Source organism: Coregonus lavaretus, assembly GCF_964263955.1.
Source record: "Coregonus lavaretus genome assembly, chromosome: 29".
NCBI lineage: Eukaryota > Metazoa > Chordata > Actinopteri > Salmoniformes > Salmonidae > Coregonus > Coregonus lavaretus.
The window spans coordinates 33,229,289-33,243,590 of record NC_140016.1 but is presented as its reverse complement, the minus strand read 5'-3'; the positions used below and the strand labels follow the sequence as shown (position 1 = coordinate 33,243,590).

General features: G+C 43.3%; 1 protein-coding gene across 1 annotated transcript in view; it reads right to left on the bottom strand.

Annotated features, from left to right (window-relative positions):
• Positions 1-14,302, bottom strand: part of LOC311105078 (GPI ethanolamine phosphate transferase 2-like) — a gene marked incomplete at its 3' end in the record, with an annotated part of 137,947 nt that overhangs the window by 13,919 nt on the left and 109,726 nt on the right. The window contains exons 11-12 of the mRNA XM_084147074.1: positions 3,986-4,120; positions 3,604-3,778 (exon numbers count right to left, since the gene is read on the bottom strand). Of these exons, the coding sequence (XP_084003200.1) occupies positions 3,604-3,778; positions 3,986-4,120 (310 nt within the window). The remainder of the gene's footprint in view (positions 1-3,603; positions 3,779-3,985; positions 4,121-14,302) is intronic.

The window sequence follows — 14,302 nt, the reverse complement described above, 5'->3', positions numbered from 1 at the left end:
GCATCCCAAACATGCTCAATGGGTGACAAATCTGGTGAGTATGCAGTCCATGGAAGAACTGGGACATTTTCAGCTTCCAGGATTTGTGTACAGATCCTTACGACATAGGGCAAGGCATTATCATGCTGAAACATGAGGTGATGGCAGCGGATGAATAGCATGACAATGGGCCTCAAGATCTCATCACGGTATCTCTGTGCATTCAAATTGCCATCGATAAAAGTCAATTGTTTTAGTTGTCAATAGCTTATGCCTGCCTATACCATAACCCCACGGCCACCATGGGGCACTCTGTTCACAACGTTGACATCACCAAACCGCTCGCCCACATGATGGCATACTGGCTGCCATCTGCCCGGTAGAGTTGAAACCGGTATTCATCCGTGAAGAGCACACTTCTCCAGCTTGCCAGTGGCCATAGAAGGTGAGCATTTACCCACTGAAGTCGGTTAACAGCAGTCAGGTCAAGACTCTGGGGAGGACGACGAGCATGCAAATGAGCTTCCCTGAGACGGTTTTTGACAGTTTGTGCAGAAATTCTTCGGTTGTGCAAACTCAGTTTCATCAGCTGTCCGGGTGGCTGGTCTCAGACGATCCCGTAGGTGAAGAAGCCGGATTTGGAGGTCCTTGGCTGGCATGGTTACACGTGGTCTGCAGTTGTGAGGCTGGTTGGATGTACTGCCAAATTCTCTAAACTACGGCTTATGGTAGAGAAATGAACATTCAATTCTCTGTCAACAGCTCTGGTGGACATTCCTGCCGTCAGCATGCCACTTGTATGCTCCCTCAAAACTTGAGACATCTGTGGTATTGTGTTGTGTGACAAAACTGGACATTTTAGAGTGGCCTTTCATTGTCCCCAGCAAAAGGTGCACCTGTGTAATGATCATGCTGTTTAATCAGCTTACTTACATGCCACACCTGTCAGGTGGATGGATTATCTTGGCAAAGGAGAAATGCTCACCAACAGGGATGTAAACAAATTTGCACACATAATTTGAGAGAATTGAGCTTTTTGTGCTTATGGAACATTTCTGGGATATTTTATTTCAGTACAAAGCCAATATGAGGGTTTGCGCTCAGGCTAGAATGAAAGCCGGCCAGTGCGTGGGAGAGAAAATATCTGTAGAGTTCAAAAAGTACTCTTATTCAAAACCATGAAAAGGAATAACCTTTTATTTCAGCTCATGAAACATGGGACCAACACTTTACATGTTGCGTTCATATTTTTGTTCAGTGTATTTTCTTGTTCAGTAATTAAAGTGGGAAAATCAAAAACTGTAGATTATAAAATGCATTTTCGGTGCAAAAGCATACTAATCAGTAACCAATATAATTGTTTTGAATATATTCTGTCCTGTAGACCTATAGCCTACCTTAGCCGTCTTTGCACTCTCTCGCAGCTTGGATAGAACGTTTGTGCCTGCTAGCCTATTTATAGCTACACTACATGACCAAAAGTATGTGGACACCTGCTCGTCGAACATCTCAATCCAAAATCATGGGCATTAATATGGAGTTGGTCCCCTTTTGCTGCTATAACAGCCCCCACTCTTCTGAGAAGGTTTTACACTAGATGTTGGAACAATGCTGCGGGGACTTTCTTCCATTCAGCCACAAGAGCATTAGTCAGCTGGGTTTTCTGGGAGAGGAGGAGGAGGAGGGCCGGCACTCTCACTAGAGGAACTGTCACTATTGTTGAGAAGAGGAAGAAGGAGGAGCAAGGCCACTGTCATTACCGTGCCCGGGCAATAAGGTCTCTGTCGAGACTGGGAGAATAGCTAGCTGATGTGGTTATCTTCGGTAATTTGGCATGATCTTGATCAGATAAAGCTTTTTTGCTGCATTTTTCACTTGGCCTTGCCTTTTGTTTATCCATGTTGAACAACGCACTCACTCTCCCTCCGAGTCTGACCTGATTTAGATAACTTTTTTTAACTTGATAACAAATTAGGAGGCTGAGGTAGGCTGCCGCTGGCGTCGCTGAGAAATAGGCTAATTAGATGCATGACAACTATACTGTCTGTCTGACTCACCTACTACCCATGTAGAATGGACAACACAAACACTTTGCTTGCTACATGTGGAAATTTTAAAAGGAGTGTTACTGTCAAAATGTATTTGACATAGGTGTGAGATGATGGGCGCATGGGCCCCCAGAGTTCGTGGGTCCCCCCTCCTTGCGGGGCTGCCAGGGTTTCCGCTACGCCAGTGGCCTATTGGCCGTCACTGCCTCACCTGCTCTTTCTATTCGCTATGAAAGATTTGAGTGTGTGTTCAGTCTTTGGTCTATCGCATGTAGAATAGCCTACTCATTGATAGCCCCTACTTTAGCGAACTTGCGAGACATTGCAAGATACAGCTTTTGATTACCGATGCACGGTTCTGACTGTCTGCCTGGTGGCCGAACTGCCTACCTATGCCTGGCTGTGCCCCTCCACCCTCTCTCCCTCACTACATCGCTCTTTCTTTGCTGTGAAAGATGCAAGAGTTCGTGTTCTCGGAAGTAGCCTACGGCAACCACTCAGTCTCCTCCGTTCCAAAAATACTGAATCTTGGGAGTCGACAGGCAAGGAGTCAAAGAATCTATTATTTTGGAGTCGACTCTCCACCACTAGATGGCTAAAGCAGCTTTCTATCAACAGTAGCCAGCATATTGCTAGTGTGTTCACTATTGAAGATTTACTTTTGTGACTCACTTTCCCTAAAATAAATAAGCTCAGCGAGTAGATTGATGGGTGCTTCTTTTAACTCTGGACAGCTCGCGTGTGCTGTGTGAAGGCATCAACTCATGTACTGCTCAAGTGCTCGAGAAGTTATGACTCGCAGGAGCGTGGTTGTGCATGAATGAACGGCCAATCATATTGCTGAAATACAAATAGCATGGCATTTACCTGTGTAGTCTTCAATGGTTTTCAATGGTAGACTGTGACAGAGCAGATAAATGTTGAATTGGAATGCAAAAATGTGCTGAAAAGTTACTGGCCCGACAGAGGAGATCCACTAGCCCGACCGACACATTTTCTATTGGCCCCGGGCCAGCAGGCCATAGAAAGAATCTAAATGAATGTGCCAGGAAACAATAGGCTAAGTGGATTTCGACTCCTTATTACCACATTACATGGGACGTACAAATTCATACTCTCTCCCTCTGTGTAAAGAAATTTGACTGCAACCACAGCTCACACAACACACACCCAGGTACAGAGAGGCGGGACAGACAGCAGACTGTCAAACCAGCAGTGTCTCCCTGTAATCGCTCACTTTGTCACTGACAGGCACCTTTCCTATCACTAGATCGCTAGAAGATGCATATCGTTCATTCTAGCGGGACCGGCCTTCGGCAGACTTTTTTCTGACTAGCGAATTGAAAAGTAGCCTAGTTAATTTAAGTGGAAAAAGTACCCGGCTGAAAATTAGTCTGTAATCGGTTGTATAGCCGACAGCCAGTGCTAGTGAAAAACCCTGTATGAGCCGTTAAGGCTCGCACAAGCCAAGGCTACTAACTTTTTATTCCTCTTAAGAAAAAGTCATAGCCAGGCATAGCCAGGTTACAAGTAACATTCTCCACAATGAATACTATATAATCTAACCGCCCCTTACCTGGAAGTAGAAGAAGGCTTGTCCGAACCAGTAGTGCATTATGGTGGTCTGGGCAGCGTCGTAGTGGAGCTTCTTCCAGATGAACTGGGCCATCAGGGTCTGGACCAGCAGGCAGCAGCATAGCACCGGCAGGTTGTGTGCCCGGAACAACAGGGCCACCAACAGAACCACACCACTGTAAGAAGATTACTTTATTGTCCAATAACTATGTAATATGAGTAAATAAGAACAATTATTTATTCTAAACTGACTTGAATGGTTCAATAAAGTTTGAATAAAACAATGTACACGAATGTCAGACGAACATTTCTAACAGGATTCTAAATTGCCACCTACCAATTGCTTGCTATTCTCTAGGCTACTTGCCGGGTAGGGTACCAACCTGTAGATTTCCCACAATCCCCTGCTCTTCAGCCGGGCGTCAGCTGTGATGACCTGGGACCTCAGCAGGTCCTTGGAGCCTGTGAAGAGGATGCCCAGGACGAAGACGTACACGAAGCGCGCCTTCACCGTCCCCCTGAGGAGAAAAGAGATGAGATGAAGTGGTTAGCCTGTTGAGAACATTGTTCAAGGAACGCGAGTGTCCAAGGGCTGGCCACTCCATCTGAATAACCAAGAGCCTGTTACTAGCCCCAGGTCCAGTTTTCAGATGTAGTTAGTTTTACTTTCTCTTGAGTCTTCTTTTGTTGATGTAACATGCTTTGTCAGTAATTTTTTTTTTAGCTCTTCTCCAGTTTCTACTGCTAACACAACACTTTAAAAATAAGGAAGCATCTGCAGTTGCCCTTATAAAAAACCTCAACACTTTTCATTACAACATAGCAGTATTTCCGCTATATTCATAAATAATAAAAATTAAAATAAAGCTTGTTGCCAATGCTGCAAAAAATATGATATAATATATACAGTGCCTTCAGAGAGTATTCATACCCTTTGACTTATTCCACATTTTGTTGTGTTACAGCCTGAATTCAAAATGGATTAAATATTTTTTTTTTCTCGCCCATCTACACACAATACCCCATAATAACAAGATGAAAACATGTTTTCAGAAATGTGAAAATGAAATACAGATATATCTAATTTACATAAGTATTCACACCCCTTTGCTATGACACTCCAAATTGAGCTCAGGTGCATCCAATTTCCTTTGTCACTACAACTTGATTGGAGTCCACCTGTGGCCAATTCAATTGTTTGGACATGATTTAGAAAGAAACACACCTGTCTATATAAGGTCCCACAGTTGACAGTGCAAGTCAGAGCAGAAACTATACCATGAAGTCCAATGAACTGTCCGTAGATTTCAGATAGAATTGTGATGAGGCGTATGTCATACATAAAACATTTCTAGAGTGTTCCAAGAGCACAGTGGTCTCCATCATTGGGAAATGGAAAAAATACTACCCAGATTCTGCCTAGAGCTTACGTGAAGATTGTTGTTCATTGCCTCTACCCATCTAACTTAACAGAGCTTGAGAAAATCTGCAAGGAAGAACGGCAGAAAATCCACAAATCCAGATGTGAAAAGCTGATACAGACATATCCAAGACGATTCCCTCGAAGATCTATGGACAGTTCCTTGGACTTCATGGTATAATTTCTGCTCTGGCACTGTCAACTATGGGCCCATATATAGACAGGTGTGTCATTTTTTAAATCATGTCCAAACAAATGTATTGACCACAGGTGGACCCCAATCAAGTTGTAGTGAGATCTCAAGGATGATAAAAGGAAATTAGATGCACCTGAGCTCAATATGTAAATGAGATATTTCTGTATTTCGTTTTCAATACATTTGCAAACATTTCTAGAAACATGTTTTCACTTTGTCATTTTTGTGTGTAGATGGGTGCGAGAAAAAAATCAATTGAATCCATTTTGAATTCAGGTTGTAACACAACAAATGTGGAATAAGTCAAGGGATATAATTTCTGAAGGCACTGTATATTTCTGCCGAGACGTGCTTTTAAATGGATGGTTGTTGGCTCTATGACTGGAAGTCTATGGAAACAGCGAACATGTTATTGCGCCAACGCTAGTAGAATGTGTTATTTATGAGTGTTTTACTCTCCCATAGGCCCAGAGGAAAATAACACAGATCGATCCATTTGACAGCGTAAAGGGTAGGTGGATAGAGCTAAGTGTACTCTGCTCAAACCTGGGAAAGGTGAAAAAAATTATTGTAGACTGAGGCCCAACAGTGGAAAAATATCATAAAATATATCGTAACTTACTAAGCCTAAACAATGTGTTGAGATATTACAAAGTGAGCTTGCCCATCTCAGATAATAAAAATCCAGACTTTTCCCAGGATTGTCAAGACCTCGACCTTTCTCGTTTGCAGCAATTATTGTGAGGAGATGACTGATTCATTGTTCATGCGAGTGCTGATCGAATGCCAATTTATTTTCTTCAAGAATTGAAATGTTTTAGGCCCACCTTGCTTGGCATAGCCTATTTTAATATGTATCTATCTTGTATCCATTTAGTTCAAAAAGTCCAGACTCTTTTCAGACTGTAGTGTACAATTCCATATTTTGTTATATCTTAAAAATTGCTATTTGTCCGTAACTTCTTCACATTTTAAGACCTGAGCAAGCACCATGTACACAAGATACAAGACAGCTGGATTCTAGACAATGTGGGGAGTTGAAGGGCAAGCCAATCTAGCTACTGATATGATGAAGGTAAGTACACAGATAAACACAGTCATTTCTCCTTTCAGCTGAGGTGTGTCCTCTTATTCTGACACAGAGAGAACTAGACTGTTCTGATTACACACTTATGCAATTCGTCAAAAATATAATAAGTAAAAAAAAAAGATAAATACAAAGTCAGTTCCCCAGCCTCTTAATTGAAATTCATGTGGCTACACATGTATATGTGTGTTATTAGTAATAGCAGAAGTCACAAGGACATCTGCTTTGACTAAAACCCATACGGGTGAATGAATCATGATTTCTGTGCATGTTATTATGGCACGCAGAACATTTTCTGCGTCATTGCTGCTCATCGGGAAAAGGTACAACAACAGTAGATGCCACGTAGCACCCTGGCAGGTAACCATGGAGACAGGGTTGTGTGAACAGGAGTCAGGAGTTTTTAGTGTGAGGACCCTTAAGAGTGACAGGGTGCAGATAGAGTCAGTCTGCCAAAAAGCAAATCCCACGCAATCCTTAGTACAATATCAGCCTCTGTGTGTGTGTGTGTGTGTGTGTTTGATAGAGAGATATGCATATGAAAATGTGCACTGACAAACTACCAGCTAGTAACCATGAATAAACATGAATCTAAACAAATAACATGGATTTGGCCATTTTTACTGCTAGCTACCTAAGGAGAGGCAGAGCAGAATGGGATTACAAGTAATTATCAATAAAACTACTCTTAACCAGTGGGCAAAACATGCTTGAAATGACTTCATAACGAAAGTAAAAATCGTTTTATGATGTCATTTAAACCTGTTTAGCCCGCTGGGAAAGCCGTCACCAGGCAAACCTCACTTCCTAAACAAGGTGTCTATAAAAGTATAACACTCAAGTGCCGCCTTATCGTCAAACACGACTAGACTGACAGCGTGTCCCCCAAAGGGACCAAACATCCTTGAGTCTTAAGGAGCCTGGAGTGATAGGAGTGGAATAAGGGTCTGGTTCACTAGGAGAGGGAGTCAAGCAGGTGTTGCCAATGTATTATTAATTTGCTGGGTTTTTATTGCAGCCTTCATCCTTCAGATGAATGGCAAGCAGTTCCTTCTAACCCTGGAGTTGGGCTCTAGCAACAGCTCCCGCTTTTATATTATTCTAATGTTTTATCCAAACACAATCAGATGTGGAGAGAATCCCTGCCCTTGTTTTTTTGGCTAAGCATAGCTGTAAATTCTTGTCTTGTTGGATTTATGCTAAGCATGGCTGATGGCTGACTTGTTAGCTGGGTTGACTGTGTGAGGATGTAGAGGAGTAGGGGAATCAAAGTCTGTTCTTGTGTGTGTGAAGGTAAATGTGGAGTGTCTTGGCTTTTCCACTGGTGCCTGTGTGAGGGCTTAAGTTGGATGCTATTGCTCAGAGCAACACAATCAGCAAATTAAATGAGCTGTAATTATGGCAAACAAATGCCACGCAGAGGCCAGTGTGTGTGTTGTTTGGGGTGAGTGGCACAGATGGGTACAGAACGAGCAAATGCAGACATGATGCCAGCCTCCTCTCGCTCTCTGCAGAGAGGAGGCACATGCTCTCAGGGGAAACCACACACAGAAATGTAACCCTGGCATTTAGACGCTGGCAGAACAACTATGCTAATAATACACTCGAATACACTGACAGAGTCCATACCAAAAAACAAGAGGAAGATTCTGAAGTGTTCTGGAGACCATAGACTGGAGTCTGTGTGTTTTTCTGTCTGTCTGTCAGTCTGTCTCTGTCTGCTTTCATTCCTGTATAATGGATTCAAATCAAATCAAATCATCTTTATTGGTCACATACACATATTTAGCAGATGTTATTGCGGGTGTAGCGAAATGCTTGTGTTCCTAGCTCCAACAGTGCAGTAGTATCTCACAATTCACACAATACACACAATCTAAAAGTAAAATAATGATATTAAGAAATGGTTATTAAACAAGGTGTGTATCCTAGTTAACTTGACTGATGACAGTGAGTTTGGTCTGCTTCGTGTTTTCATTTTTGCCATTGAAAAAATATTGCGAAACTGGTATCATCCCGGCTCTACCATGTAGGAGAGTGAAGCGCAATGGATCACTCAAGAGAGGAGGACGTGTCTCCAAAGCCAACAGAGACACCTACCAAGACACCTCACATTAGTATCAGTGGCATGTGGATTGGAAAGATTATTAGGTAATGATAATTTTGTGTCACTTTTTGGGAGAACAGTTTAAATAGTCACCTGCATGTTCATTACCTGCTAATGAGTAGATTGCTGTATGAAGGAAAACATGAGAAACTGACAGATTGCTGTAAGAGAGAAAACATGAGAAACTGACAGATTGCTGTAAGAGAGAAAACATGAGAAACTGACAGATTGCTGTAAGAGGGAAAACATGAGAAACTGACAGATTGCTGTAAGAGAGAAAACATGAGAAACTGACAGATTGCTGTAAGAGGGAAAACATGAGAAACTGACAAACAGTAGTATCCTGGGTGCTCAAAGGCCTTTATATTTTGAGGCTAGATTTGGTTTTGACAGAGATCATAGCCACACAAACATGAAATAAACTAATTTAGTGAACAATTGAACAAATATTGAAGAGAATGTTGAAATACAGTGCCTTCAGAAAGTATTCATACCCCTTGACTTATTCCACATTGTGTTGTGTTACAGCCTGAATTCAACATGGATTAAATTGCTTTTGTTCCTCTCTCCCATCTACACACAATACCCCATAATGACAAAGTGAAAACATTTTTTTTAGAAATTTTAGTAAATGTATTGAAAATGAAATATAGAAATATCTCATTTATATAGGTATTCACACCCCTGAGTAAATACATGCTAGACTCATCTTTGAAAGTGATTACAGCTGTGAGTCTTTCTGGGTAAGTCTCTAAGAGTTTTGCACACCTGGATTGTACAATATTTGCCCAATATTATTTTCAAACATCTTCAAGCTCTGTCAAATTGGTTGTTGATCATTGCTAGACAACCATTTTCAAGTCTTGCCATAGATTTTCAAGCCGATTTAAGTCAAAACTGTAATTCGGCCACTCAGGAACATTCACACTCTTCTTGGTAAGCAACTCCAGTGTAGATTTGGCCTTAATCTCCCAATGTCCAGTGGAACGCAAACTGAACCAGGTTTTCCTCTAAGAATTAGCCTGTGCTTAGCTCCATTCTGTTTATTTTTTATCCTGAAAACTCCCCAGTACTTAACGATTACAAGCATACCCATAACATGATGCAGCCACCACTATGCTTGAAAATATGGAGAGTGGTACTCAGTATTGTGTTGTATTGGATTTGCCCCAAACATAACACTTTGTATTCAGGACCAAAAGTTAACTGCTTTGCCACATTTTTTGCAGTATTACTTTAAATCTTGTAGGTTTTCCTACTTACAAAGCATGTAGAGGTCTGTAATTTTTATCATAGGTACACTTCAACTGTGAGAGACAGAATATAAAACAAAAATCCAGAAAATCACATTGTATGATTTTTAAGTAATTAATTTGCATTTTATTGCATGATATAAGTATTTGATGTTTCCACCTCCATGCTTCACGGTTGGGATGGTGTTCTTGGGGTTGTACTCATCCTTCTTCTTCCTCCAAACACGGCGAGTGGAGTTTAGACCAAAAAGCTCTATTTTTGTCTCATCAGACCACATGACCTTCTCCCATTCCTCCTCTGGATCATCCAGATGGTCAACTTCAGACGGTCCTGGACATGCGCTGGCTTGAGCAGGGGGACCTTGCGTGCACTGCAGGATTTTAATCCATGACGGCGTAGTGTGTTACTAATGGTTTTCTTTGAGACTGTGGTCCCAGCTCTCTTCAGGTCATTGACCAGGTCCTGCCGTGTAGTTCTGGGCTGATCCCTCACCTTCCTCATGATCATTGATGCCCCACGAGGTGAGATCTTGCATGGAGCCCCAGACCGAGGGTGATTGACCGTCATCTTGAACTTCTTCCATTTTCTAATAATTGCGCCAACAGTTGTTGCCTTCTCACCAAGCTGCTTGCCTATTGTCCTGTAGCCCATCCCAGCCTTTTGCAGGTCTACAATTTTATCCCTGATGTCCTTACACAGCTCTCTGTTCTTGGCCATTGTGGAGAGGTTGGAGTCTGTTTGATTGAGTGTGTGGACAGGTGTCTTTTATACAGGTAACGAGTTCAAACAGGTGCAGTTAATACAGGTAATGGGTGGAGAACAGGAGGGCTTCTTAAAGAAAAACTAACAGGTCTGTGAGAGCCGGAATTCTTACTGGTTGGTAGGTGATCAAATACTTATGTCATGCAATAAAATGCAAATTAATTACTTAAAAATCATACAATGTGATTTTCTGGATTTTTGTATTAGATTCCGTCTCTCACAGTTGAAATGTACCTATGATAAAAATTACAGACCTCTACATGCTTTGTAAGTAGGAAAACCTGCAAAATTGGCAGTGTATCAAATACTTGTTCTCCCCACTGTACAATGTTGTTGATCAATCTTCAGTTTTCTCCTATCACAGCCATTAAACTCTGTAACGGTATTAAAGTCACCATTGGCCTCATGGTGAAATCCCTGATTGATTTCCGGCAATTTAGTTAGGAAGGACGTCTATATCTGTCACGATCGTTACATGAAGACTCGGACCAAGGCGCAGCGTGATAACCGTACATCTTTTATTGTACTGAATACACGATCAAAACAAAACAACAAACGATACGTGAAGTCCTAGGTTATACACCAAAACAAACCTTACGGAACAAGATCCCACAATAAACATGTGCCAACAGGCTGCCTAAGTATGGTCCCCAATCAGAGACAACAAGCTACAGCTGCCTCTGATTGGGAACCACCCTGGCCAACATAGAAATACACGAACTAGAACACAAACATAGAAAATAACACATAGAAAATCCACACCCTAGCTCAACATATAAGAGTCCCCAGAGCCAGGGCGTGACAGTACCCCCACCCCCCCAAAGGCGCGGACTGCGACCGCGCCAACCAAACACAAGAGGGTAGGGGCCGGGTGTGCTCCGGGTGTGACCACCACTCTCTCTCTACCCCCCCCGTAGCGCCCCTGGTCTGGTCTGGCCCCACTGGCCGGAGCTGGACTGGACATCAGTGGAGCGGATTGCTCTGGCTCCGGTGTGGAGCAGCTGACCAGTGCCGGACCAGGCACCGGTGGAACAGGCACGGACCGTGCCGGACTGACAACGCGCACCACTGGCTTGGTGCGGGGAGCAGGAACGGGCCGGACCGGGCTGACGACGCGCACCACTGGCTTGGTGCAGGGAGCAGGAACGGGCCGGACCGGGCTGACGACGCGCACCACTGGCTTGGTGCGGGGAGCAGGAACAGGCCGGACCGGGCTGGCGACGAGCACCACTGGCTTGGTGCGGGGAGCAGGAACAGGCCGGACCGGGCTGACGACGCGCACCACTGGCTTGGTGCGGGGGACAGGAACAGGCCGGGCTGGACTGTGGAGACGGACTGGAGGTCTGGAACGGAGAGCTGACACAACCCGTCCTGGCTGAATGCCTATTTCCACACACTCTGTGTGAGGCATCAGAACAGGACGTACAGGGCTGTGCACTCGTACTGACACTACAGCACGTGGCACTGGCGCAGGATATCCGGGACCGTCCGGGACACTCCGTCCTGGCTGCATGCCCACCTTAGCATGACACGTGCGTGGTGCTAGCACAGGACGTACAGGACTGTGCCGGAACACTCGCAGCACAGTACGTAGCTCCGCATAACTCGGAACCTGCCCAGTCTCACGCTGCCTAGCCTGAGTACGGGGAGTTGGCTCTGCTCTACCTCTAGGCTCCGCCAACCACCCTTCCAGCCCCCCAAACCTGGTGGCCTCCTCTCCTAAATCGCCGATGCGCCCTGTAGCTGCCTCCAGCAGCCCCGTCGTCCATGCCGTGTGCCCCCCCCCCAAAAATGTATTGGGGTTGCCTCTCGCTTGTCCGTCGTCGGCACGGTTGGTGCCGTTTCTCCTCTCTTGCCAGGGCCTGTACCTTTGCCCAGGGCCCTCTGCCCGCGAATATGTCCTCTCAAGACCACCATTCGCCCACCTGGGACATCGCCAACTCCTCCTGCTTGGCACGCTGCTTGGTCCTTTTATGGTGGGATCTTCTGTCACGATCGTTACATGAAGACTCGGACCAAGGCGCAGCGTGATAACCGTACATCTTTTATTGTACTGAATACACGATCAAAACAAAACAACAAACGATACGTGAAGTCCTAGGTTATACACCAAAACAAACCTTACGGAACAAGATCCCACAATAAACATGTGCCAACAGGCTGCCTAAGTATGGTCCCCAATCAGAGACAACAAGCTACAGCTGCCTCTGATTGGGAACCACCCTGACCAACATAGAAATACACGAACTAGAACACAAACATAGAAAATAACACATAGAAAATCCACACCCTGGCTCAACATATAAGAGTCCCCAGAGCCAGGGCGTGACAGTATCTTTGCAGTGACTGGGTGTATTGATACCCCATCCAAAGTATAATTAATAACTTCACCATGCTCAAAGGGCTATTCAATGTCTGCTCTTTTTATGTTTATCCCATTTACCAATAGGTGCCCTTCTTTGCGAGGCATTGGAAGACATCCCTGGTCTTTGTGGTTGAATCTGTGTTTTGAAATTCACTGCTTGACTGAGGGACCTAACAGATAATTGTATGTGTGGGGTACAGAGATGAGGTAGTCATTCATAAATCATGTTCAAACAGTATTATTGCACACAGAGTCCATGCAACTTATGTGACTTGTTAAGCACATTTTTACTCCTGAACTTATTTAGGCTTGCCATTACAAAGTGTTTGAATACTTATTGACTGAAGACATTTTCATTTTAAATTAATTTCTAAAATTTTCTACAAACAAACATCCACTTTGACATTATGGGACATTGTGTGTAGATCAGTGCCACAACATCTCAATGTAATCAATATTAAATTCAGGCTGTAACACAACAAAATGTGGAAAAAGTAAAAGGGGTGTGAATACCTTCTGAAGGCACTGTAAATAACGTGAACATTCTGAACAAATTCTATGATTGTGACAGAGGGAGGCTTAGAACAGGAGAACATGAAAAGGCTATAGGCTGAATGTGTGTATGAGCCAATGAGAGCTTAATTCTTATTTTGGTATTTGGTATTTTATTAGGATCCCCATTAGCTGATGCAAAAGCAGCAGCTACTCTTCCTGGGGTCCACACAAAACATGAAACATGACATAATACAGAACATTAATAGACAAGAACAGCTCAAGGACAGAAGTACATACCCAGGCATTTCTTTAGAGAAAGAGAGACTGAGCTGTTGCTTATCTTACTTTGATCCCCTCCTCCATGACACCTGCAAACACCTCAGGTGTGTATAATGTGCAATGTGCATGCGTGTGTGTGTGTGTACTCAGAGGTTCTGATGAGAGTCGGAATTAATTTGGATCTTCATGTGGGATCTGCATGCATAAATGTTCCCAAATGAAGCATCAGCACAACAAACATTTAATCAGGATAAGAAATAAAGGGACTGTTTTGGGGCAGGTGTAAAGCACTGCAGGAACCAATTGAGATACTATTTGTAGTTGTTTTCTAGTACAAACTTTGAAGATATTTCAGTAATTTTTGACACCTCGATTGACGTGGTGTGTCAGTTCTATGTGCTCTGCAGTACAGTTATTTTGAGTAATTTGTGGAAAATAAATCAGGTTTAGTGGTAACTCTTTGGCTTAGAAGCAAGTGTTCCTGTACTAAAAGGTCCAAACTATCAAACTATAACCATGATACAGTGAGGGAAAAAAGTATTTGATCCCCTGCTGATATTGTACGTTTGCCCACTGACAAAGACATGATCAGTCTATAATTTTAATGGTAGGTTTATTTGAACAGTGAGAGACAGAATAGCAACAAAAAAATCCAGAAAAACGCATGTAAAAAATGTTATAAATTGATTTGCATTTTAATGAGGGAAATAAGTATTTGACCCCCTCTCAATCAGA